The sequence below is a fragment of the Eleutherodactylus coqui genome, chromosome 2 (assembly GCF_035609145.1).
Source record: "Eleutherodactylus coqui strain aEleCoq1 chromosome 2, aEleCoq1.hap1, whole genome shotgun sequence".
Taxonomy (NCBI): domain Eukaryota; kingdom Metazoa; phylum Chordata; class Amphibia; order Anura; family Eleutherodactylidae; genus Eleutherodactylus; species Eleutherodactylus coqui.
Window position 1 is genome coordinate 82428002 of NC_089838.1, and position 26492 is coordinate 82454493.

General features: G+C 45.1%; 1 protein-coding gene across 1 annotated transcript in view; it reads left to right on the top strand.

The window, feature by feature from the left end:
- LOC136611486 (organic cation/carnitine transporter 2-like) overlaps positions 1-26492 on the top strand; it is a 52391-nt gene that overhangs the window by 9747 nt on the left and 16152 nt on the right. Inside the window, exon 2 of the mRNA XM_066591142.1 lies at positions 15822-15925. Within this exon, the coding sequence (XP_066447239.1) occupies positions 15822-15925 (104 nt within the window). The remainder of the gene's footprint in view (positions 1-15821; positions 15926-26492) is intronic.

Genomic DNA, 26492 nt, shown 5'->3' on the forward strand with positions numbered 1-26492 from the left:
GCAGAAGTCCCCGGCATTCTATTCTATTGCTTTCAATGGGGGTGGGCACTGCTGCCGATCCCATTGAAATCAATGGTTTCAGCAAGCCCCGCGGAATGATTATCGGGGAAAGGCTTGAAATATAATCCCTTCCCCGATAATCATCAATAAGTGTGAAAAAAAATTATACTCCCCTCTCCTGCTCTCAGCCGCATCCTCCTGCTCCCCGACACAACTACTGAGCTCTTTCAAGCCCTTCCCCAATAATCATTCCACGGGGCTTGCCAAAGCAGTGCTTTCAATGGGATCGGCAGCTGTGCCGATCCCATTGAAAGCAATGGAATAGAATGCTGCTGCAGCTGGCCCCATTGAAAAGACTAGCGATATGTCGGCGTGATGCCGATATCCCCGGCGTCATGCCGATTTTTTTCTCGCACAGCGATGCGAGACTTTAACTTTAGGATCGCATCGCAGTGGAGAAAATATCGCCAGTGGGTGGGAGCCCTAAGAAAAAGTCTGCAATATCGCTCATTGTCTTTAATGAGGCCGGCGGCAGCAGCGCCATTAAAAACATAAGGAATACATCGCGGACTTCTGCCACAGCTATGGCATGGGATTCTTTCATGGAAGAAGTCCGCGATGCTATCTCATTGCTTTCAATGGGGCTGGCGCTGCTGTGGCCCCATTAAAAACAATGGGTTGCAGGCAACCCCCGCAGCAATGATTTTTTGAGGAAGGGCTTGAAATATAAGCCCTTCCCTGAAAATCATCCCTAGTTGAAAAAAAAAATATTTTTTTACTCATCTAGAAGAGCTGTCCGGTTCTTCTCTCCAGACCCGGCAGTCGTCTTCTGGAGGTCAGGGATTGAAAAATCCCTGACCCCAGAAAGCGCTGCCTCTGATTGGCTGAGCGCTGTGACCAATCAGAGGCATTGCCCAGCCGTTATTGACTGACAGCTGAGCACTGCCTGTGATTGATCACAGTGCTCAGCCATTCATTGAATTCATTTTTCAATCACTGGCCTACAGAAGATGACTGCCGGGGCTGGAGAGAAGAGCCGGACATCTCTTCTAGGTGAGTAAAAATTGTACACACAGTAGGTGTAGCGCATAGCATGTGAGGCAGTTTGTTGGCACATTTTGCCCTGGAACACGGTTGTATTTTGAATAATACATGTCTCAATGTCTGACCTTCTAACGGGCCTTGAAACATGGCTGGGGATAAAAACTAAAGCCTCTTGTAGGGACACTGTAGTGCCTTGTTATACCGCCTCTAGCTTGGATACAAGATGTGATACGGGCAGGCATGGAGGCTCTAGTACCCTGTTGTACTGCCTCCAGCTTGGATACAAGATGTGATACGGGCAGGCATGGAGGCTCTAGTACCCTGTTGTACCACCTCTAGCTTGGATGTAAGATGTGATACGGATGGGCATGGAGGCTCTAGTACCATGTTGTACTGTCTCCAGCTTGGATACAAGATGTGATACGGGCAGGCATGGAGGCTCTAGTACCCTGTTGTACCACCTCTAGCTTGGATGTAAGATGTGATACGGATGGGCATGGAGGCTCTAGTACCATGTTGTACTGCCTCTAGTTTGGATAAAAGAAGTGATACGGGTGGGCATGGAGGCTCTAGTACCCCGTTGTACCACCTCTAGCTTGGATGTAAGATGTGATACGGACGGGCATGGAGGCTCTAGTACCCTGTTGCACTTCCATTTGCATACCAAATTTCTCAGAGAACCATTGCATGACCTTATAAGATGCCATACACCTACTAGGTGCTGTCTACAAGCAAAAGGTGAACCCCTCACTTCATTTTAGGATCATGGCCTATTGTAACAGTCTAGGGAAGTAGGTTTCTACAGAACTGCTCTAGTTTTTTCATTGGGACAACATTATCTCTGCTACTGAATGTATGGCATGCGAGTGTATGGAGCAATGTGAACAATGAAGCTGAGCGCCATGGCCCCTCCAAGCAGCTGATCTGTGGGGTGCCAAGAGTTAGACCCACAGCAATATGAAATTAATGGCCTGTCCTTAGGATTGGCCATTAACTCTTTCCAATCCACTGTCTGATGTCTGAAGATATTATGATTAAGACTGTACAGCTCTGATGTTGGAAGACGTCCGTCGAGGTTCTCTTACTGTATATTGCCAGCCTCTCTGCTGTCGGAGCCTATCCAACGTGTCACCTCATGCAGTACTGGCTCTAGCCAGCATATAGCGCTGTTGTGTAATGGCAGAAAAAGATTAAGCCCCCTAGGAAAACCAGGATACAAATTGGATTGGAAAGGGTTAATATTGTAACCACAGAAAACCCTTTTAATCGCACTCGCGTCCCTGCTCAAGATACTGCCACAAAACCTCAAAAAACATGACAAAAAGTGCAATAAAAACCACTCCTGTAAGTATCTCCGAATAGACAAGGCACGCTCCCGCTGGGTGCAGACTTTATCTAGTTTTACAGTTCAGCAGCAGACACTGGTACAGATAGCCTCTCCTGTAGAAACACACCCAAGTCTGCAAAAAGTGAGATATCAGGAAAACGTAACCTTTAATACGTATACACTAAACTCAAACCAATGCGAGTGAGTGTAGAGGGAACGATACCACACTGTGTGCCAAAATCAGACCCTGTGTGTAAACCCTGCAATCATAAGACGGAATGGGTTTACCAAATCCCACAAATGAGGGGGAGTGGGCTCAGGAGTCCTGGTGGCAAGTGGTCCTATTGTACTCCATCCAAAGGACAATTCAGTGGACATCTAATTCAGTGGCCAAAGTGAGCAATACACCTAGGAAAAGCTCCGACGTGGAGAGCACAAAGCATGCTGATAAAGTATTTTTTAATTTAAAAAAATAAAATCCCAAGTTTTTGACTGACACGCAGCATTGTGACACAAACATGCACATTGTGTATTCTATCAGCCTACAACTAAACAAGGCACACGACTCAGAGCACATGTCTGTACAGATATGGGCTGCTAAATAGCTGAAGGTGAAACGTTTGTCACATATTGTACTACCGGAAGATACACGCCTGTAATAAACTCACTCAGCTAAATGAGAAATTCCACAGATTTCTCCCAGAGATATATAGAAAGCCAGCATAAGGCGTGCCAATGACTTGTGACCGCAGGAAACACTTATGGCACTGATAAGGCTCATCGTTCTCTTTCAGCTTGCTGAAAAACAATGATGAACGACTCGATAACGAAAACTGTACGATGTTCGTGCAATTAGACGCAAAAATTCTTGCTCAAAAGACGGCTTTGAGCGATTTTTGAGTGAGACTCGTTGGGTCTAAATGGGCCTTTACCTTTAATTTTACATGTCATGTTAGAGAATTTCCAAAGAACCCTTTCCTATTCTGATGATAGAACTGCCTTTCACCACGCATAACTGTAGAGAAACCATATGCTCTTGTTGTCTCATACCTATCATTAATTTGCAAATAAACAGAAATGATGTTGACAGCGCAAGCTTTCAAGACTACTTAGGTTTCTTCATCAGGCTGATATAACAAGGTATTGAAAGAAGCTTTTGAGGTAATCCTGAAAGCTCGCTGGAGCATAATTTCTTTTTGTTATCCCTTAGGGCTCCCACCCACTAGCGTTTTTTTCTCCACTGCGCTGCGAGAGTAAGTGAAAACTCTCGCAGAGCAGTGCGAGAAATCGCAGCGATATCGCTGCGACAGTCTTTCCAATGGGGCCAGCGGCAGCAGCGCTAGCCCCATTGAAAAGATATGGAGAATGCCACGGACTTCTGCCACAGCTGTGACAGCTGTCACAGCTGTGGCAGGAGTTTCCTTCATCCCCGCGGGGACCGCAGGGATGAAGGAATCCTCTGTCACAACTGTGACAGCTGTCACAGCTGTGGCAGAAGTCAGCGGCATGCTATCCCATTGCTTTCATTCATGAATAGCTAAGATATTGCTATTCATGAATGAATAGCTAAGAGCTATCTGCCATTGGCTGAGCGCTCAGCCAATAGCTAAGCAGTAGCTGCTATTGGCTGAGCCCTCAGCCAATCTGCACAGCCCTTTCAGGAGGTGGGGATTTTTAAATCCCCGTCTGCTGAAAGAGCTCAGTAGCAGTGCCGGGGAGCCAGCCGGAGGACGTTGCTGACAGCAGAAGAGGTGAGTAACTTATTTATTATTTTTTTAACCACTTTTTTATGATTATCGGGGAAGGGCTTATATTTCAAGCCCTTCTCCGATAATCATTCTGCAGGGCTTGTCAGAAACCACTGCTTTCAATGGGATCGGCAGCATTGAAAGCAATGGGATAGCATGCCGCTGACTTCTGCCACAGCTGTGACAGCTGTCGCAGCTATGACAGAGGGTTCCTTCATCCCCGCGGTCCCTGCGGGGATGAAGGAAACTCCTGTCACAGCTGTGGCAGAAGTCAGCGGCATTCTCCATATCTTTTCGATGGGGCTGGCGCTGCTGCCGCTGGCCCCATTGAAAAGACTGTCGATGTCGCAGCGATATCCCAGCGATTTTGGGATATCTGCCTGCGTTTTTCTCGCACTGCGATGTGAGACTTTAACTTTAGAATCGCATCGCAGTGGAGAAAAAAACGCCAGTGGGTGGGAGCCCTAAAAGGTATTGTATCACGTTTATACTGTTTCTCTTACTGAGAGCAATAACTATTTTTATACTGGCTATATGGTACCAGATTTTTCTCTTTTTATGCAATTGATTAAATATGTACCAATTCTTTCATTGAATGCTGTGGCTAGATAAATCAGCTTCTGGACTTTGGAATACATTCCCACTCCGGCATAGTATAAGGGTTGGTTAATAGACAGCAATAGACAATAATCTGAAAGATAAATATAACTGTGGGTTTTTACTAGGAGGCCGCGGCAGGGGATGTAAACCAACACTGTTTATATCCAGTTTCCTAGAGAGATGCCCATGATTGTACATGAGCTGATAGAGCAGGTTATAGTCTACTGGTCTCTTAACCCCTTAGTGACCAAGCCTGTTTACGCCTTAATGACCAGGCCAAATTTTGCAAATCTGACACGTGTCACTTTAGCATGGAAAAAGACCAGAAAGGTTTTGCATATCCAAGCGATTCTGACATTGTTTTTTCGCCACATATTGTACTTCATTTAGGTGGAAAAAAAAGACCGATAGAATTTGTGTTTATTTATTAAAAGCGCCAAAGTTGGGAAAATTTTGGAAAAATCGTCATTTTTTCACATTTCCAACTGCAATATCTCAAATATGTGCAAACATAATATAGAAATTTTTGCTAAGATATATATTTCCATCCGTTTACTTTATTTTGGGCGCACATTGGAAAAACTTTCGTTTTTTTTTTTTAACCATTTAGGAGACGTACAAATGTAACATTACTTTTCAGCATTTTAAGGAACACTTTGTTTTCCTACACCAATCCAAGATTGGAAAGGCTCATAGGAGTCAAAATGATAGATACCCCCACAAGTGACCCCATTTTAAAAACTACACCCTTTAACGTATTCACTGAGGGGTGTCATGAGTATTTTAACCCCACAGTTTTTTTTTCAGGAGTCAATGCAATTTAGAAGAGAAAAACAAAAATTTCATATTTTTGCAAATATGTCATTTTAAAGACAGGACTTTTTTCTATAGTACACATGAAAATTAGCATTTGCACCCCAGAATGGATACCCCTGTTTGTCCCGTGCTCAGAAACATACCCATTGTGGCCCTAATCTTACGTTTGGATGCACAATGGGGCCCAAAATGAAAGGAGCAATCGGTGGCTTTCGGAACAGAAATTTTGCTTGAAGGAGATTTAGGCCCCATTGCCCACTTGTAGAGCCATTGAGTGACCAAAACTATGGAGAACGCCCACAAGTGACCCCATTTTGAAAAGTAGACCCCTTAACGAATTTATCTAGGGGTACGATGACTTTTTTGACTTCACAGTTTTTGAATGAATCTAAGCCAAGCCGAAGGAAAAAAATTACAATTTTCATTTTTTTGATAATTCTGTCATTTTAAAAGCAGTTTTTTTGTACAGCACATATATAAATGAAGACTTGCACCCCAAAATGGATACCCCTGTTTCTCCCGTGCTCAGAAACATACCCATTGTGGCCCTAATCATATGTCTGGATGCACAATGGGGCCCAAAATGAAAGGAGCAACCGGTGGCTTTCGGAACAGAAATTTTGCTTAAAGGAGATTTAGTCCCCATTGCCCACTTGTAGAGCCCTTGAGTGACCAAAGCGATGGAGAACGCCCACAAGTGACCCCATTTTGAAAAGTAGACCCCTTAACGAATTTATCTAGGGGTACGATGACTTTTTTGACTTCACAGTTTTTGAATGAATCTAAGGCAAGCCGAAGGAAAAAATTATGATTTTCATTTTTTTGGCAATTGTGTCAATTTAAAAACTGTTTTTTTTGGAAAGTGTACATAGGAATGAAGACTTTCACCCCAAAATGGATATCCCCATTTGTCCCGTGTTCAGAAACATACCCATTGTGGCCCTAATCTACTTAAAGGACACATAGCTAGGCCTATAATGGAAGGAGCACCCGTTGGATTTCAGGGTACAACGGAATAAATTCCCGTCCCCATTGCCCACATGTAGAGCCATTGAGCGTCCAAAACGATAGAGAACCCACACAAATGACCCCATTTTAAAAACTAGACCCCTTAACAAATTCATCTAGGGGTGTACTGCGTATTTTGACCCCAAAGTATTTGAATGAATCTAAGCAAAGCAAAAGGAAAAAATTACGATTTTCATTTGTTTGGCAATTTTGTCAATTTAAAAACAGTTTTTTTTGTACAGTGTACATAGGAATGAAGACTTTCACCCCAAAATGGATACCCCTGTTTGTCCCGTTTTCAGAAACATACCCATTGTTGCCCTAATCTACTTACAGGACACATGGCTAGGCCCATAATGGAGGGAATGCCCGCTGGATTTCAGGGCAGAACTGAATAAATTCCAGGCCCCATTGCCCACTTATACGGAAAAAAATTTGACTTCCTAAAAATAATCCCCCCCCCCCCCCTCCGCCATCCCCATTTTTTGGCATTCCCTAAATATTAGATAAAGGTAATAATATAAACTGCGTTTTATGTCCGAAGACAGGGGTAATTACGGAGGCTGGTTGGGTTGGGCACATGGGGCAAGAAAACCGGGTATCCCCCCCTCCTCTCGTATTTTGGGGGGTATTTCGTAACCTCAGCGGCGGGTATGGGGTGTAAAAAGTGGCGCTGTGAGGCTTTGTAATCTTGCTGCGGTGCAGCGGTCTCACAGAGAAGGCGCTCAACAAGCTGCTCCTGGAACTGCAGGAAGACGAATGTTCCCGGGGCTTCTTGTAAATTACGGATTACTGGTAGCGGTCTGAATAACGCCGTGCTCACGTAGCCGTAGGCGGAATCTGCTTGCGGAGGCCTGCAGCGGATTCCAGCTGTGAGCCCGGCTGTGACCCTGCGTACGGTTGCGTAATGTACTGCGCATAACTGCCTACTCACACAGGCGGTTTTTTGTTTGCATTTCCCGTGCCGTCGCTTAGAGATGACCCAGGTACCCGCAGCCCGTTCACAATGTGTTTGCATATGGAGTGCGGGTATATCCACGGTCATAGAGCACAATGGGCTCTAGGTCGCAGATATTCGTGGTAAAATATAGCATGCTGTGTTCTGTTTCTGCGAGTGGATTACGTAATTCCGACCCGCTAATTGGGGGGAATTGTGTAATCCAATGCATGCGATTGATCCGTGGATTACCACTGATCAAGCGCATGCAGAACCTGTAATTCCTCTCCAGTCATGCGTGACCGGCCTAATGTTAGATCGCTACTTTATCACGTGACCGGGGACCGCTCAGCGAGGCCACCGGTCACTGCTCCAAGCACTCAGTGACCATTGGTCGCTGGGAGCAAGGAGATTTAAAATTTCCTGGGCTTCCCGGCTCCTGCGAATGTGTCCGGGATTTTGCCGGCGGGCGCATGCGCAGCAGTCGGAAGGGTCCATGGAGGATAATCGCATCTGGATTCAAATGCGGAAGCCTCCGAGAAGATGTTTCATCTCCCCCAACCAATCGCATCGGTGAGGGTAAATGAAACTGCCACTTTTTAAAGAACTTTTACGTGATCGCCATTATGCATTGGATAACGGCGATCACGTGACCAGTAACCGCATACCGCGGCTCCCCGTGACATCTCCAGGCTCTTGGCTACCTTTTGTAGCCAGCAGCAGGGAGATTTTATATTTCTTGGGCAATATTTCACTTTTGCGCATGCGTCCGCCATCATGCTGACGGGCGCATGCGCCAAAGCTGGGGTAAGATCTGCGGATCAACATCCCACCAGGGAACAAATCCGGGACCTTGGGTACGTAATTTCATCCCCCCTTACGGATACGATCCATAAGGGGAGATGAAACTTTAATTTTTTAAACTTTTTTTTACTTTTAACTTTTTTTTTTTTTTACTTTTTAACTTTATATGATCACCGTTATCTGATGGATAACGATGATCATATGACTGGAAACCACATACAGCGGTGACCAGTCATATCTCCCTGCACTCGGCTATCTGTGACAGCCGGGTGCAGGGAGATTTTGAATTTGCCGGGCTCGCCGGCTTCTGCGCATGCGCGCCGCATCGGCACATCGCAGAGGCCAGCGGGGGGTCCCGACATCGGCCGGAGGACATTGGCGGACCTGAGGTGAGTATTTTCACCTCCCCTCATGGATCCGATCCATGAGGGGAGGTGAAACTTTTCTTTTTTTACACTTTTTTTCACTTTTCCGCAATCGTCGTTATCCATTGTATAACGGCGATCGCGGTACCGGGGACCGCTCACCGCAGTCCCCGCTGACATCTCCTGCCTCCCGGCTACCTACAGGAGCCGGGAGCCAGGAGATTTTAAGTCTCCCGCGCCGCCGGGCCTTCTGCGCATGCGGCTGACGTAATGCCGCCTGGCGCGCATGCGCAGAAGGACGGCTACGGCGCCCGGAGCTTTGAGACAGCGGGGAGTCGTGCGGCGGACCTCGGTGAGTAATTTCAGCTGCTCCGATGGATCCGATCCATCAGAGCAGCTGAATCTTTAACTTTTATTGCACTTTTATTTACTTTTTTGCGATCGGCGCTATCCATTGCATAGCGCCGATCGCAATGCTGGGGGGGGCTCCGAACAGCCCGGGATGACAGCTCCATGCTGTCAGCTACCTGCGGACACCGACAGCATGGAGCTGTCACGTCCACAGCCCGAGGGGCATTATTCTCTGCAGGACACATGTTTTTACATCCTCAGAGAATAAAGCCCACTTCGGGAGGACGTAAAAACACTATGGGCTGGTCGTTAAGGGGTTAAAGCATACCTTTTCAACAAGTTTTCTTAAATCTAACAGGTTCTCCTTACCTTCACATTTGCTGCTGTTTGCATCCTGTTTCATGTTCTGATTTTCAGGTGGCTTTCCTCCATTTTTCTGCTGTTTGCGGTCAGGGGTATGTAGCAAGCCTACCATTCTGCCAGTAGTTCACTGTGCTGTACTTCTTTCTCCTCAATTCCCTTGCTGCATTTTTCTTTCTCATGTCAAATCAGCAGGGAGGCAGTATGTGAATGCCCGCCCCTCTCCTGTCCCAGGATGCTAATAGGTGTTAGGCATTCAGAGACATTTTGGCCAGATCACACACAACACACACATGGGCTGTAACAGCAGAAGAGGCAGAGATTGGGGAGTTTGCAGACACTGTGTAAATAGAATAGTGTTTCCACTCACTGACAGCAAGGAGAGTATGAAGATGAGGGAGGGTGAATGAAATATGAAGTATAATAGAAAATCAACTTACTATATAATGAATCATCTGCTGGTTGGCATTCAGGATAGAAGATGTTTATTGTGAAGCTAGCAGGCTGGTATATTGTATTCTGTCGCCTAATCTGGACAACTGCGGCATATAAGGTGACAATAATCCGAGGGCTCCCCCGGTGGGGAAGGTGTGAATGACTGCTGGGAATAAGAGCAGACTATGTTGATATTGGAGAAAGTCTCCTGGTCTGGCGCGGTACAAGGCGTGAGAGTAAAACTATACTAGGAGCAAGCAGACAGATGTCCCTGGCATCAGCGGATACTATTTATCTATATTTGCATTGTGTAACAGTGTTTCTTCTTGTGTTACTATTTACTTGACCCAACAATGGAGTGTTTACCAGCCTGTTGGCTCTGTGCTCTGGGTTAGGCCAGGCTCACAGGAACGTATTGTTACAACGAAGTCCGCGCTCAGGTTTTGCGCATGTAATACACTGTACCGATCTTCCATAGGCAGCCATGTTGCCACTCATATGATTTATGCAAAATATGCGCCCTATCTTGGTGCGTATAATGTGAGCATACACACCAAGATAGTACATGGCGATTGGCATGCTGCACGTATATCTTGCATCCTGCGAGTTATGCTCATGTGAGCTCAGCCTTAAAGGGGTTGTCCCGTGGCAGCAAGTGGGGGTATACACTTCTGTATGGCCATATTAATGCACTTTGTAATGTACATCGTGCATTAAATATGAGCCATACAGAAGTTATTCACTTACCTCCTCCGGTGCTGGCGTCCCCGTCTCCATGGCGCCGACTAACGCTGTCTTCTCCTTCCATGAGACGCGCTTGCGCTGTGCGGTCTTCTGCTCTGTTGAATGGGGCCGCTCCGGTGTGCTTGCACCGGAGAGCTGGTCTGTGCATGCGCAGAAGACATGTGCGGCGAGCACGCCGGAGCGGCCCCATTCAACAGAGCAGAAGACCGCACAGCGCAAGCGCGTCTAATGGAAGGAGAAGACAGCGTTAGTCGGCGCCATGGAGACGGGGACGCCAGCACCGGAGGGGGTAAGTGAATAACTTCTGTATGGCTCATATTTAATGCACGATGTATATTACAAAGTGCATTAATATGGCCATACAGAAGTGTATAACCCCACTTGCTGCTGCGGGACAACCCCTTTAATAAGCCATATCGCTAAGTGATCTCAGAGGTATATGGAGAATCTGAGGACTCGTACACCTATTTTGGATTTGTGCAAAATGAAGTCCTATTTAATGTGAATTCTTCATTTATTTAGATATTTTATACCACTTAGGGAGTTAGCACAGCCCTCCGAACCCATGGAGTAAAAGGTATTTTGTGACATCAAGGGCTCATGCCCACAGCAGTGACGGGCTCCGCAAGCGGAATAGTGCAGCGGAGTCCATCACAGCACCCCCCCAAAGACCCCATAATCTCTTCAGGATCCGCTGTGCGAGTCCCGCATGACACGCCGGCAGTATCCTATGATGCGCCCGGCAGTAGGTGGCGAAGCGTATTCACGCTATACGTCCGCTGTGCTACAGTGGAAGTATAGCGTGATGGCTGGCTTCCATTGACTACAATGGAAGCCTTCCGCGCTTATTCCCGCAGCAAATAAGACATGCCGCGGGTTATTTAATGCTGCGGAATTCTGCAATGGAATTCCACAGCATGAACATTCAGCTATCCCCTTGAGTGGCACGCCCGGAAAAGTTCCGGGACGAGCTCCACTGCCCATAGTGATATACCCCGGAAGATTTCCGGGCTATGTATCACTATGGGAGCTGCAGAGCACAATGCCACAAGCTGTGACAGTGTGCTCTGCCTGCACAGTCCCACAGAGAACAAAGCAAGGGCTTTGAAAAACCAGCAGAAGATATTGCCGACATGTCGGCAATGTCCTGCTTTGTTGACAGGTTGCCATAGAGACCATCGGCTTGTCAGAAGCAAGCCTATGGTCTCTGTGGCAGGGAGAGCTGGTTGTTAGCTGTCAGAGGACACCTAGGTACTAGCTCTTACAGCAGAGATCAGAGAAAACCTCCGATCTCTGCTGTGTTAACCCTTTACATGCTGCAGTCTATGTCACTGCAGCATGTAAAGGGCTGTCACTGCAGCATGTAAAGGGCTGTCACCATCGGACCCCTGGAATGTGATCAGGGGTCCTGATGGGTCCCTGTGGAAGTCCCCTAAAGGGACAAAAAAAAAAAATAAATAAAAAAAAAATAAAAAAAAAAAAAGTAAAAAAATTATTAAAAAAATAAAAAAAACACTTGTCTCCCTTTACTTTGTAAAAAATCAAAAATACAATCACACATGTGGTATCCGTGCGTCATAATGACACAGAGAAGGAAGTTAATACATTATTTAACCCCTTAATGACATGGCCCCTTTTTTTCTTTTTTCCCCATTTCTTTTTTTCCTCCCCCCTGTTTAAAAAATCACAACTTGCCCCGCAAAAAACAAGCCCTTATATGGCCATGTCAATGGAAAAATGAAAAAGTTATGGCTCTTGAGACGCAACTGCAAAACTAGTTGAAATTCAATGATTAGACCATTTTAAAAAACCTGCCCTGGTGGGCACGACAGGGTGGTAGGAAACCTGCCACTCAAGGGGTTAATAGACCGTAATAGCTGCGTTGCAATGGAATCCGGCCCTGGCAGCAGCGGTGTCCACGGATACCTGTTTTGTTTTGCTTTTTCTGTACTGCGGATGGTCTGCATGGCTCACTGCTGGACAGGCGCAGTACAGATTTTTTTTTTAAACTCCTGCTTTTCCCACGTTATTGCCTAGGAATGACACAGAATCCGCAACCTTTATGCAGTGTCAATTGCGGAAGGGCCATGGGTCTGATGGATTCCATTGACTTTAATGGAAACTGTCCGTGCAAAACTGGAGCAACCTGCAGTTTTTCCGCCGCGAGCGGAAGCCGCAATTGATTTCTGCTCATGTGCAGGAAGAGTCACCTTTACGTAGCATGCTATGGAAGGTATTTGCTGTGAAATCCGTATTCCGCAATGCAAATCCGCATATGTAGCCGGCCTTAGGTTTGCTCTGAAATGACAGCAACCAGGTCTTATTGCTTAAAAGGGGTTGAGCTATCCCTATTAGTTCCATTGAGTTGAATGCACATGCTTGACCGCCGCGCCATTAACTGATGGGTATACGATACTCCTGTTCTTGGGATCAGTGCAGGATCTAGACTCTATCTAACCCCAAATAATGCCAGCTAGGTTCTCCCTCTGACCCCAATGAGTGGCGAAGATGAGGGCACACTATTAGATGAACGGGTAGGTAGCTAAACCTGGGATGATCTTTGGTCCAAGTAATTAACAATCACCAGCTCTTTTTTCTTCTTGCAGTCATTAGATTGAACTTACATGATCCCTGCACCTCAGATGACTTGTGTTACTATGATAGCCAGTGTGATAACTAGCAAAAGTGCAAATCACTTTATGTACCTAAGGGCTCTTTCACACGACCGTATGCATTGTTACAGTCGTCCGCACGTGCCGTAAAATCACATCAATGAAGAATTGCCACGATCGAGTCCCAAACTTTAGCCGCGTATTTTCATACGTGAATCTGCTGCGCGTCAGAAAAAAATATGCTGTAGCTCGGAAATCTATCAATTGACAGAAATCCTCGGAATGACTACTAAGGCCTAAATATAGCTAGCGGTTTCCTTTTCCAGTGTTGTACGCCAAGTTAGTCCTATCGTTGGATAGTCACGATTTTTTGGCATTTTTTGAACGCCACTAAATAGCGGCGTATTTGTGGTCATGTGAATAAGGTGTAAAGTTACTTTTTTGTGCTGAAATTCCCTCTAAAGTGTTGGCCTCTGGGAGTCTCCCTTCCTTCTAATTTGCTGTCTGCTGTCATGTGAAGTTTGTCTCTAGTAGCAAAGATAGCAAAACTTAGAAAAGGAAGTGGAGGGAGGTGTATCTCATTCTGCACATAGAATTCTGTGGAGAGCAGAGGGGCAGAAGGAGGGGAACAGAAACAGAGACTAAAGGCCCTTTTACACATAACGATTATTGTTCTCCCTGTAAAAGTATGCAGAAACTGGATGAGAATCAGCCAGTCGTTCACTTTTAAGCAGCTTAAAATCCATACGACACATCGTTCGGTGTAAGCAGCACCTGTTCAGTGTTGAATGGCTGCTGCTTACAGTGAATGGAGAGGGGCCGGGGGGGGGGGGGGGAGGGGGAGTGGCGTGAGAACTCTCCTCTAGCCGCCCTGCTGGACGCGCTGTGAGCGATCCAGTGATATTCGCTCCTGTGCAGTGCGAGCATCATAGAAACGAGTGCCTGAATGGGCCTGAAACAAAGAGTAACTGTAGCAGCTAATTGGTAAGGGATTTACAGCTACTGAAATTGCAACTCCACTGCTCAGTACTTTTCTAATGTTGTCTATGCTAAAGTTATTTATGTCTGTGTGCTACACAGAGTTAGGGAGCAGAACCAGCTGTTTTCTCTATGCGCTGTTTGGGGGAGGCATTAGCTCAGATGCCATGCAGTGGCCAGAAATACTGTTCACCTCTGGTACACATAACAGTTAATTCTGGAAAGCCATCTGAAAGTGCAGGTACACTTTGTGCTACCATCAGGCGAAATGGCAGTGCTGTTTGCATCCACGTAAAGGATTCAAAAGTGGTGCTTAAGCCCTTAGTGCTCCAGAATGTATATGTACATTCTGCTGGGTTTCTAGGGAGTGGAGCAGGATCCAATCCCAGGCCATACATGGCCGGTGTCGCATTCAGCATTTACGTTGATAGTGGCTCTTAACCCTTTAAATACTGCTAGATTGGTGTTCAAGGGTCCTTTATCGCCAAGAAAAAAATCTAATAAAAAACTATCAAAAAGTCTTATGTACTCCAAAATGGTGCCAATAGAAGCCGCTGCAAAAAATGAGCCTCTTCACAACTCCATCGACCAAAAAAAAGTTATGGCAGTCAAATGGCAACAGAAAATAACACTTTTATGGATATTTAATTTTTTTTTAAGTAGTACAGCAAAAAATAAATAAATAAATTTGGTGTCGTCATGTTCGTATTGACCTATGGAATAAAATTATATCATTTGTGCTTCGGTGTGTATGCTGCAAAACCAGAAAAGAACACATCTGGACCTCATTAGGTGAAATAGCCTTCAAGTCAGGGGGGGGGGGGGGTGTTGTGTGCGTGTGTGAACTGGCCCAGGGTGCGAAAAACGTACAGTACTGTGCTCCGATATGCAGGCAAATCACCCTTGTTCACTGTGCTAATATGTTGTGCTGAGCTGAGCGTATTTGCGCATACGTTCGTCTGAAGGAGCCCTTAGGTCCCCTTGACTTATAAACTACATCGATACCAGCATGTGTGAATCTGGACTAAGGGACCTTTCATACTGGTGGAGTTAGCCCACGGGACGCATTGCAAGCAGAGGTCAATTCCACGCCAAAATTCACTGGTTACCTGCAGATTTGGAGGCGGAATTGAACATGGCTTAAATCTGCCTATAGTGTTAGTTGGGCCGCGTTCACACAGCGTATTCGCTACAGGCTTTACACAACGCAAAACCCACAGCAATGACACTAGAAAACCGTAGTGGCCAAATCCGTCTCCAAATGGTGCAGATTTGGCTGCATATATTGCCGCTAGAGATGAGCGAGTATACTCGCTAAGGCACATTACTCGAGCGAGTAGTGCATTAGCCAAGTATCTCCCCACTCGTCTCTAAAGATTCGGGGGCCGGCGGCAACTCACCTGTCACCAGCGCCGGCCCCCGAATCTTACAGCTGTGCTGTAAATGCTGTGGCATGTCTGCATGTTTTCTGCAGGATGTCTGCCGTGTGTGAAGGTGGCCCTAGACCTGCGCATCTTGGTGAATTCCGTGGCTCTGCGTCTTGTGGTGCGCCCAGGCGTAAACCTTCCATCCATGGGAAGGGTCTCTTCCTACCTGCACACATCTTCGTGTCACTGAGCCCAGGACTGAGTTAAATGTATAGTTTGTGGAACAAATCCTGTGTTTTAGTTCATTTGCCATTTTATTTTACAGTGGGATATAGTCTGTGACAATGACTGGAAGGGGCCGCTGACAACGTCTTTGTTTTTTGCTGGTGTTCTTACGGGGTCATTTCTTTCTGGACAGCTCTCGGACAGGTAATGTGGTTAGATCCATCCCCTCCACTAATCATTGTCTTGTAGGTATCAGGGTATGACCTGTACAGCTGCTGTCAAAAAACGTACACACCACATTAAAGTTCTTGATATACACTACTGGTCAAAAGTTTTAGAACACCTCAGTTTTTCCAGTTTTTATTGATATTTATGCAGTTTAAAGTCTCACATGTACTTTGAAATGAAAACATAGAACAAATACACAAGTTAAGATAAATAACAATAATGGATTACCATACATACTCGGGTATAAGCCAAGGCACCTAGTTTTACCACAAAAAAACTGGGAAATCTAGGTGCCTCAAGTATAAGCCTAGCTAGACTAGGTAAAAAAACCAAAATGCAATACTCATCTCCCAGCCTGCGTCTCTGTCCCTTGCGCGATGGTCTCCCCAGCGGTGCGGCAAGTTGCTATGTATTTCTCCCCACTATCATCTTTCTGCTCGGCTTTAAATTTCCCAGCCGTCAGCAAGTAAGTGCTGTGATTGGATTGAGCGCCAGCCAATCACAGACGGCAAGGGAATTCAAAGCCGAGCAGAGAGATGACAGTGGGGACAATTACATAGCAGCTTGCCCCACCGCCGGGGAGACCATCGCGCCGGGGTCACAGACGCCAGCTGGGAGGTGAGTATTGTTTTTGTTTTCTTTTACCTAGTCCCTCACGAGCCGAAGGGAGCTTTTTCAGCATAAACAAATGTGCTGAAAAATTCGGCGTATACTTGAGTATATACGGTAATTTAATTTTACCAAACTAAATCTACATTATTGACTCTTCAGAGTGGCCACCCCCATATAACAGCGTCTCAGCGTTACACACTCAAGACATTCTTTCTACTGTTATATTCAGATATTGTTCAGAAATTTCTTCCCAACATTGTTACAAAAGCTCTCACAAATCTGCTGCACTTATAGTTTGCTTTGCTTTCATCCTTCTGTTCAGTGTCTCCCAAGCAAGCTCAGTGGGGTTAAAGTCTGTAGACTGTGCAGGCCATCCCATTCTCTGAAGCCTACTGGCTTATTGTCTTCGTAAGTAGTTCTGACGTAATCTAGAAGTATGTTTTGGATCATTGTCTTGTAATATGAGCCCCTGACCAACTAGGTGTACACCAGAGGGTATTGCATGGTGTCTCAAAATGCTTTTTGTCCAGTGTGACAGTCACCCACAGCAAGTTGCCAACTCTGCATCCAGGAAAAGAGCCCCAGACAATCACACTTCGCCCTCCATGTATGACAGTTGGTGTCACACACTGAGGAACCATCCTTTCACCTACTTGACGGCGTACAAACACCCTGCATGATATACCAAAGGTGTTCCCTGAAAATGCCCTGTGGTTGAAATCATAAATTCCGACTATTGTTGCGTTTCAGGTTAAAATGTCATATTTTTGTGTTTACCTTCTTTTTGAACCCTGGAACCCTTTCTCGTTTTTCGCTCGTCTTAAACTGTGTTAAATAAAGAAAAATAACTCGAAAATTGAGGTGTTCTAAAACTGTAAACTGGCAGTGTATATGCCAACAATGTCATTAGTATAAATCAAATAAAGAAAAAATCTCCACGCTCTTAAATCCACTGGATTAGAGGTTTTTAATAGATAGTTTAAAAAGGCAAAGGTTACAAACAAGAGTAAAAACAGATAATGCAACGTGTTTCTGCGCACTCTGGCAACTTTCTCAAGCATACAACACATACAATTATAGCAGAATATATAGCTAACTCACTGCATTCCAATGGCAGGACCTATATTCCCGTTATTTCTTTCAAACTCCTGCGCTCGGGTGATGAAGAAAGGAAGAATACCTCTTTCATGCATAACTATACTCCGTGCCGGTGAGCGTAATTGCGCATATGGCCGTCTGAAACTTCCCTTAGAGACACAAATAGCGTCTACTCTGCAGCCAAAAACTATGCCGCCATGCGTTTTCACTGCAGATTGGGACAGTTTTCATCGTTGAATCTATGTACATGTGGTTTTCATGCATGTGAAAAAAAAAAAGAAAAATCACATGTGCTTCCAATAGTTAAATTAGTTTAAATTGCATTACACTTGCATGCAAATCGTATCTGTATGTGAGTGCAATGCGAAATTTACTTATTTTTGAACCTATAGGAATTAATGACCAATTCTCAAGTGAGAATCGCCCAAAAATAGGATGTGCGGCAATCAAAAAAATGCCCATGTAAGTAGACCTATTGCAAATAATGGGTTTTATTTTTGTGCACGTTTTGTGCAACTCGCAATGTAGAAAACTCACGTGAGAAACTCACCCATGTCGATGCACCCAGTTAGGACGGTTTCAGACAAGTGAAGGCACAACTACGCTCGGCCGCACAGAGGGTAGTTGTGCCTGAACGAGGGGAATTTTTCCCCTTTGCCAGCTTTTCAAAATCAGAGTTTCAAAATAACTGCGTGTAGACAGGTGCCGCCCGATCTATCCGGCACGGGGTATTCGCTACGCGCAGGACAGGTATAGCAAGTTCTATCTTTTTGCAGCTGTACAATTAACGGCTGAGAAAAGAGCTGGTAAAAACAAATCCATTGAAATCAGTGGTTTCGTTTTATACCGTTTTACGTTAAAACACATCCGCCTTTAGAGTTTGATTAGGCTTCAATCACTACGAACAGATGTTGTGACAGATAGGTCATAAAACAAAAAAAAAGGTTTGGTACCGTGTTATCCAGTAGAGCAATGTGTGATTGTTCACAGTGAGAGAAACCAAGTAATCTTGTAGATATGATACCTTTTAATGGCTAACAAAAATGCATGATGTTACAGCAAGCTTTCGGGGATATCTCGCCCCCTTCGTCAGGCTTTTGAATGAAACTAGTTTGGATGGCACATAATTATAACATACAGATGCAGAGGGGAGGAGAACACATTCCTCTGGATCTAAATAAATGTTCGCACACAGAAATTTGAGACTATTTTGCACTCAAAACCTAAAACAAACAGAGCTAAGACATACATCATAAATCAGTCCACTGAGCTCAGGACAGTTTTATGATGTGTCATAATGATATGTCGTATTCACAACATGATAGTGGGGGTTGATAAGCAGGTGAGGGTGCAGTCACATGGGGCCGTTAGATACAATAAAAGCTGCATCTAAGACTGTGTTGGGAAAAATATGGCGTTTTAGGCACAGTGTTTTTTGCACAGAAAAACAAATGCGCACTTTTTCCAGTGCCATGTAATACTTTACTGTCAGAAACTGATCAGCGGAATAAGAATATCCCAGGTTAGCTTTACAAGCTCTGCTGACGGGTGAACGCTGCAGGAGAATGTAGTACGCAGCGCACCATACGTGTTAACCCTGTTAATAATGCGGCCTATTAGACATCCAAGTGGCGTATTTCAATCAGTTATTCAATATTCAGAACGTCCAGCTGGTTTCTCTCGGTCTTCTGACTTCCGCATTTCTCAGGTTACTGATTAGCAGAGGCAGAGCAATGAGTGCAGGCTACAGGTGGAGTAGAAAACAGGGCTGTGTGCCCACTAGGCCTTGTTCACACGGGTGACATGGCATCGCTGCGAGAATCTCGCAGTGATATCACATCGCTGGTCCGTGCGATATCGCTGCGGTTTCTCGCGGTGATACCTCGACTTTGTATCGCTACAAAGTCACATGTGGTGCTGCATAGTCACGTGTCTTTGTAGCACCACATGCAAGGATTTTCAGGGGGAGGGGTGTGGGGGGGTTTAAATATAAACCCTACCCCGAAAATAAGCCGTAGCTGAAGTAAGAAATAAAAAAATAGGTATGCATCACCTCTCCCGCACTGTTTAGGGCACCACTGCAGCTTCTCCCCAGGTCCCGGCACTGTTTCTCTTCATCATCTTCTGGCCGAGGATTGAAAAATTCCCGCCTCCTGAAAGCGCTGGCTGTGATTTGCTGACGCTTAGCTAATCACAGCCAGCACTCGATGGTTCAACCATAGCCATTGATTGAATCACTTGGTTCAATCACAGCCATTCATGGAGCACTGGCTGTGATTGGCTAAGCATCAGCCAATCACAGCCAGCACTTCCAGGAGGCAGGGATTATAAAAATCACCGGCCAGAAGCTGATGAAGAGAAGCAGTGCCGGAACCGGGGAGAAGCTGCTGAAGCGTCGGCGAGCGCTTGTACGATGATGTATGTGTGTTTTTTTAATATTTTTTCCTGCAGCTAGGGCTTAGATCATAGCATTGCAACAGAGAGGAAGGCTCCATAGAGAAACATGGGCTACAAAACCTCACATGTCGCGGGCATATTGCCGGACCCACAGGGTTTTTGTGTCGGGTTGTCGCATGCTACAAAATATTGCATGTGTGAAGTAACACATAAGAAAGCACGGGCTTCACATACATGTGATGTGTAGCAACACGACAAAATCGCGGGACTTTGTCGCCTGTGTGAACGAGGCCATAGTGAGACACCTTACTAATGCTGTGTCTAGGGGTACCATGTGCCTACAGGGACATTATTACCCCCGCAGTAAACATCTGTGATTGTGATGATAGATCAGTAGAAGTGATTGTGTGCAGCCCAGGAAGTGGAATCAGCAGTCCTACCATCTTAGGACTCAATTGTTTATTATTAAAAGAATAAAGTTTGGTACGGTGTTCGCCAGTAGAACTAAGTGTGATTGTTCTCAGTGAGAGAAGCCAAGTAATCTTGTAGATATGAGACCTTTTAATGGCTAACACAAAGATATGATGTTAGAGAGCTTTAAAACCTATCCGGGGTTCTTCCTCAGGCTTAATGGAATAGATCCAAAGAATTATACATATATACATATTCTTTTCTCTGCATGTTGATAAGTTCGTAAGGAATTGTGATACAGTGTTTCATTAAAGGGGTATTCCCAGCTTTTAGTGATGGCATGTCAGTTGGAGTCCGACATGTGGGACCCACACCAATCTTGAGAATGAGAAGCCAGAGTGTTGGATTATCTCTGTGTCCACAGCCCTGTTCCAGCACAGCAAGAGACAATAATTAGGACATAACAATAATACAAATGGGTATTAATCAGAATAGAAGAGGACTTGGCTGGTGTTGCAGGAGCCCAAATATAGGCCCGCTGTCACACCTGTAGTCCCTGTACGCCAAACAGTGGTAACACTTTGGAGACCTAGGATATCCACAAACTGGGGGAGCATCCGGGAGGATCCAAAATCCAGAGAAGGGGTGGTTTGGAATGACAGAGTAAATTATAAAAGGCTCCGGCGTTCAGGGCTGTGCCACAGATGCGATTGGTTAGAGTAAACAAAAGTTAGAGTAACACTTGCTGAGAGGAGGGGTCTAATAAGAATATAGACCCCCTCCAAAGAAGAATCCAGGGATAGGAAACCGGAATGATGGTGATGATAATTCAAACGGAATGGAAGCAGGAAGTAAGATTGGATTAACCCTATTAACCCTTTCCAATCCACTGTCTGATATCTGAAGACATTCTGATTGAAGGCTGTACAGCTCCAATGTCAGAAGACGTCCGGCAGGGTATTTTTACTGTATATTACTGGCCGCTCTGTTGTCAGGGGCCTCTCCAGCATGTCCCATACCGCAGTACTGCTCTGGCCAGCAGATGGCACCATTGTATAATGGCAGAAAGAGAAAACGCCCTAGGAAACCCTGAATCCAAAATTGGATTGCAAAGGGTTAAAAGGGTTGTTTCCTGCATACTACCCTTATCCATATGCCCCGGTGTGCGTGCCACAGCATGAACACATTCTTCATCATTGTAGACATTGTAATTAGTGATCTTTCACACATAATGTAGAGTATGTAGGAAACGTGAAATTGTGGCCAAGTTCCAAGTTTTAGTGTAATGAGACTTGTAGACTTATAAGTGATGGCTCGGTTATTCTTTACTAATGGGTGTACTTTTTTCTCTTGTGGCCAGAACATCCTGTGAAGAGTCTAAATCTGTCTATGTAGTTATTTCTTCCTGTCCTAATACAAGTGATTTGCATCGCCCAGCTCCCTTAGCCGTCATTGGAGCCGTTGGTGCATGTCTTTATATAATTCCACCTGTGCTTCTATGTACTATACAAATGGCCACTCTCTATTATATTCAGGGAGAGGAGGCACTCAACTGCTTCTTTATGTCCCATAGACTATAATGGGGAGTGTAAGTGCTCTGCCAGGAATAGCATCACCATTCTCAGGACCTCACATAGAGGGTCACAAGAATAGAAACCTTGTAAAGGCCTCCGTCACAAGACAAGTGCAAAGTTACAAATAAGCTACTTCCATTGAGTCACATCACACAGTTATCTTTTTCAGCATTTCAATACACTTGCTATGCATTCTACTAACTATTTTATTTTGGATTATTTTGTACATATGATTTTTTTCTTTCATGTTTGAAGTCCAGTAGCCTATTGGAAAAATGCCAGAAAAAAATTGCCAAATGTAGAGCATGTCGCAAATTTGAAGAGAACCCAAAAATGAAAACATTTGACCCCCAAAATGTAACAAAGACATAAAAAATGTTGCTATACGCTTTTAAAAAATCATATGACGCTGAGTTTTTAAACTTCAGAGAACTGCCTTGAAAAACTCCAATTAAAATGCTGAGAATGATGCGTGTGCGTGAGGATCCAGCCCTCGGACAAAGCACATCCTACTCTATCCTCTTCATTCTTAGTACTGCTGATATCACTATATAGATTGTATCATTCAATTGGGTGGGAGGATCTGTACCAGTCCTCAACTCACATTGAAAATGTTGTATATAGAGTTCTCATGCACATTGGTGCAGAGTCTGTAGGGTATTGTCTGACTGGTGCTGCTCCTTTAGTATTTATCACCAGGGTAGAGGGTTTTCGACCCAAGAAGTGTTTCATAGAAGGAGAACCCTAAAACGTAACTTTTATTCTACTTAATTAAAGGACGGGACTAAAGACAAAACAGACAGAAAACATCAAAAAGCTACCCTCCACAAATATGGAATGGGTAGGTACCGGTTTTAATTAATAGATAACTAGTAAAGCCAAGATGTAGAAAGAGCCCTCCAATGACCCAGGGGTTTATTGCATTGGCTAAGAAGGCGGGAATGACAATAATCCGCCAGTCAGTTACAAACCACCATTCCTACTACTCAAGTTAGAAGTAACCATGTGGAAAATAAAGGTACCCCATTATAGAAAAAAGCTAACTAGCTTAGGTGTGCATAAGTAAGCAGAGAACAGTGGGGATTACTCTGCTGTCACCTCCTCCTTATCCAGGTGTACTTTTAGACAGCGCCCTACTCTCGAGGACTAAAAATATATCTCAGACGTAGGTCATCTAAAAAGATGTAAAGATGCATTATGAATTTAAGAATGAGATTCTAGCTTCAGTTCATTATAGATAAACAGGTTCAACGTGTTTCTATTGGACTTTTCAATTCTTCAGGAACCTGTTAGGTTGTGCGTCTGGGACCTGTAGTTCTACAGGTTTCCACGAGCACACCTTCACAGGTGAGGGATAATTGAGCTGGCTGGGTGCGGAGTTTCTCTAGCCAATCCCACTGGTCTGCTGCACATAAAATACCAGCTTCTCTTGCCAGAGAATGCTGGTCATTTTATCTTTTTAATGCAATCGGTATTAATCCCACTCTAAGCTTGGTTTTATGCATGTCTGGTCTGTAATGTGTCTCTAACCTTCCCTGTGGATGGTCTGGAAACCTGTAGTCGTTGTCTTCATCTTATGCAGAACCCCTCTCCCTTCCCTTTGACACGTGCGCCTCCAGATGTCTAATGTCTTATGTGTGTGTCAGATGGGTGATGCCTGACACTGTTCCCTGTATGTCAGCATGTCTGACTCTTTCCCCTTGGTGTGAGGACATGTGCACTAGCAATGGTTTATCTGTATGCATGTGAGCTCTGAGTGGGGTTTCTGTGTTGGGTTTCTCTGTCACCCTAGGGTTTGGCTTTCTTGCATGCCTATTATGTGTTGTGTGTGTGTGTGTGTGTATATATGTGTTAACTGTGTCCTGTCCTGCTGTGGTCATTTGCCAACCATGGATAGGTAGGTCCATAGATTCCAGAACATGGTCGTCCTTATCGAGACGATTGCCCTGCTTGCATGCAGGTTTTCACGTGTTGGTTGTCCCGTTAGAGTAGGGATATGTTATGTCTGCCTGAGAGACCAGTTCGCAGTCCTACTTTGGTGTTCAGTATGCATTTTGTGTGTGCTAATGGTGTTTGTGTGAACACTGTCTTGCATCCGTGCTGAGGCTTGGTGCCCTTGTGTATGCACACCCGGCGGACGTAACAGAACCTAATGAGTCATGGATAATATGATGTGTCAATCAATTAGATAACTAACCCCAATCCCCCCCAACCAAGAAGGAAAAATAACAAAGAGCAGAGAGATTGTAGCAGCGTCATATAGCCGTCAGTGCACCATTAGGGGATTGGGCTTCTTACCAGGAGGGGGGTTTCTGGGGTGATTGGACTCTAGACCTTTAGAGTAGTGTATCGTTAGCAGAGTTCATGCGCTATACTTTAGAAGTGCTCCTTTCTAGCTGTCATCCATATTTTAATTATCAGATTGACTGACACATCAGATTATCCATGACTCAGTAAGTCCCTGAAGAATTGTGACGTCCAATAGAAACATGTTAAACCTGTTTATCTATAACGAACCGATGCTAGAATCTCATTCTTAAATTCATAATGCATAATGCATCTTTGCATCTTTTTAGATGACCTCAGTCTGAGATATATGTTTAGTCCTCAATAGTAGGGCACTTATCAGACAGAAACCTATTATGTAGAGCAGGGGTGTCAAACTCATTTTCACCAAGGGCCACATCATCCATATGGTTGCCTTCAAATGGCTGATTTTAATTATATGACTGTATAATAATAGTAAACCCCATAGTAGCCCGAGTGGTAATAGGGTTCCACATAGTGGCCCCAGTAGTTATAAGGTCCCCATAGTGACCTCAGTGGTAATAGGGTCACCCATAGTGGCCCCCATAATGGCCCCAGTAGTAATAGTGACCCCCCCATAAAGGCCCCGGTAGTAATAGTGATTCCTATAGTGGCCCCAGTAGTAATAGTGATCCCTATAGTGGCCCCAGTAGTAATAGTAACCCCATAATGACCTCTTTAGTAAGTGTCCCCTATATTGGTGGCCTCAGTAGGTATGGTGCCCTCCATGGTGGGTCCAGTAGTAATTGTGTCTCCTATATTGGCCGCAGTAGTAAAAAGTGAACCCAATTGTAGTCCAAGTAATAACAGACACCCCACCCCTATAGGCCTCTGGTCGGCCAGCATTCCAACGGGCATTCCACTCACAAAGGCCTTCCTCACACAGACGTTTTTGTACAGCGTTTAGCGCTGCCTTTTCGCTGCTAAATGCTGTACAAAGCTCCCATTCATTTCAATGGGGCTGTTCACTCAAGTTTCAAAACGCAGCGTTTTCAATGCTGCGCTTTGACAGCGATGAATGTTCTATCTTTTGCCGTTTTCAGCCCTGCGTCGCCCATTAAAATGAATGAGCAGCGGTTTTAGCGCTGCTGAAAATGTGGCACAACTCGGTACCACGTTTTTGCCAGCGCTAAGCGTCAACGCTAGCTGCACAACCTAAAAAAGTAATACTCCCCTAGCAGGTGCCATTCGGGTCCCCGTTGCTGTTCTCTGGAGCTCCGGGCAGGCTGACGGCCACTTGTCAGCGCTGATAGACCATCTATTGCTGGTGACAAGAATTAAAATCCCCGCCTCCAGCAAGCGTTTGCTGTGATTGGTTCAGATGCACCGACTCAGCCAATTAGAGCCAGAGCTCGATGCACCAATAACAGCCATTCAATTGAATGATCTCATTGAATAATAGATGAGTAAGTAGCCCGTTGAATTGCTGCACAGACGACAGGTCAAATAAAATGAGATGGCAGGCCATGGTTACTTCCAACTTGAGTAGGAGGAACGGTGGTTTGTAACTGACTGGTGGATTATTGTCATACCCGCCTTCTTAGCCAGTGCAATGACCCCCTGGGTCATGCGAGGGCTCTTTCTACATCTGATCTTTACTGGTTATCTATTGCTTAAAACCGGTACCTACCCATTCCTTATTTGTATAGGGTAGCTTTTTGATGTTTTCTGTCTGTTTTGTCTTTAGTCCCGTCTTTTAATTAAGTAGTAAGTTTTGGGGTTCTGCTCCTTTAGTATGGCTCAGCATAGACGTGTGCGTAAGGTGTTCTATTCCCTCACGGTCTAATAAGTAGTGCAGACTAATAGCCCCTTTACGCGGGCCAACAGTCTATTAAAGGATGGCACCGCTAAGGTATGAACACATCACTTCAAACAATGTCAGTTTTTAATCATGAACCTCCCCTCATACGATTCATAAGTGATGTATCCCCACATCCTCTAGTCCTCAGGGGGGTCACTCCAACAGATTTGGTCCTCCCATAGAGGAGAGCGCGGCCATAACAGGATAAAAAAGAATGGACATGCTGCGGCCAGCGAATCCACGCCGCAACGCTGGCTTTGCCACGACGGATTCGCCGTCTTCTGTGGATGAGATTTCTCAGAAATCTCGTCCACATGGCTGGTCAGCCCTGGGATTAGCGGAT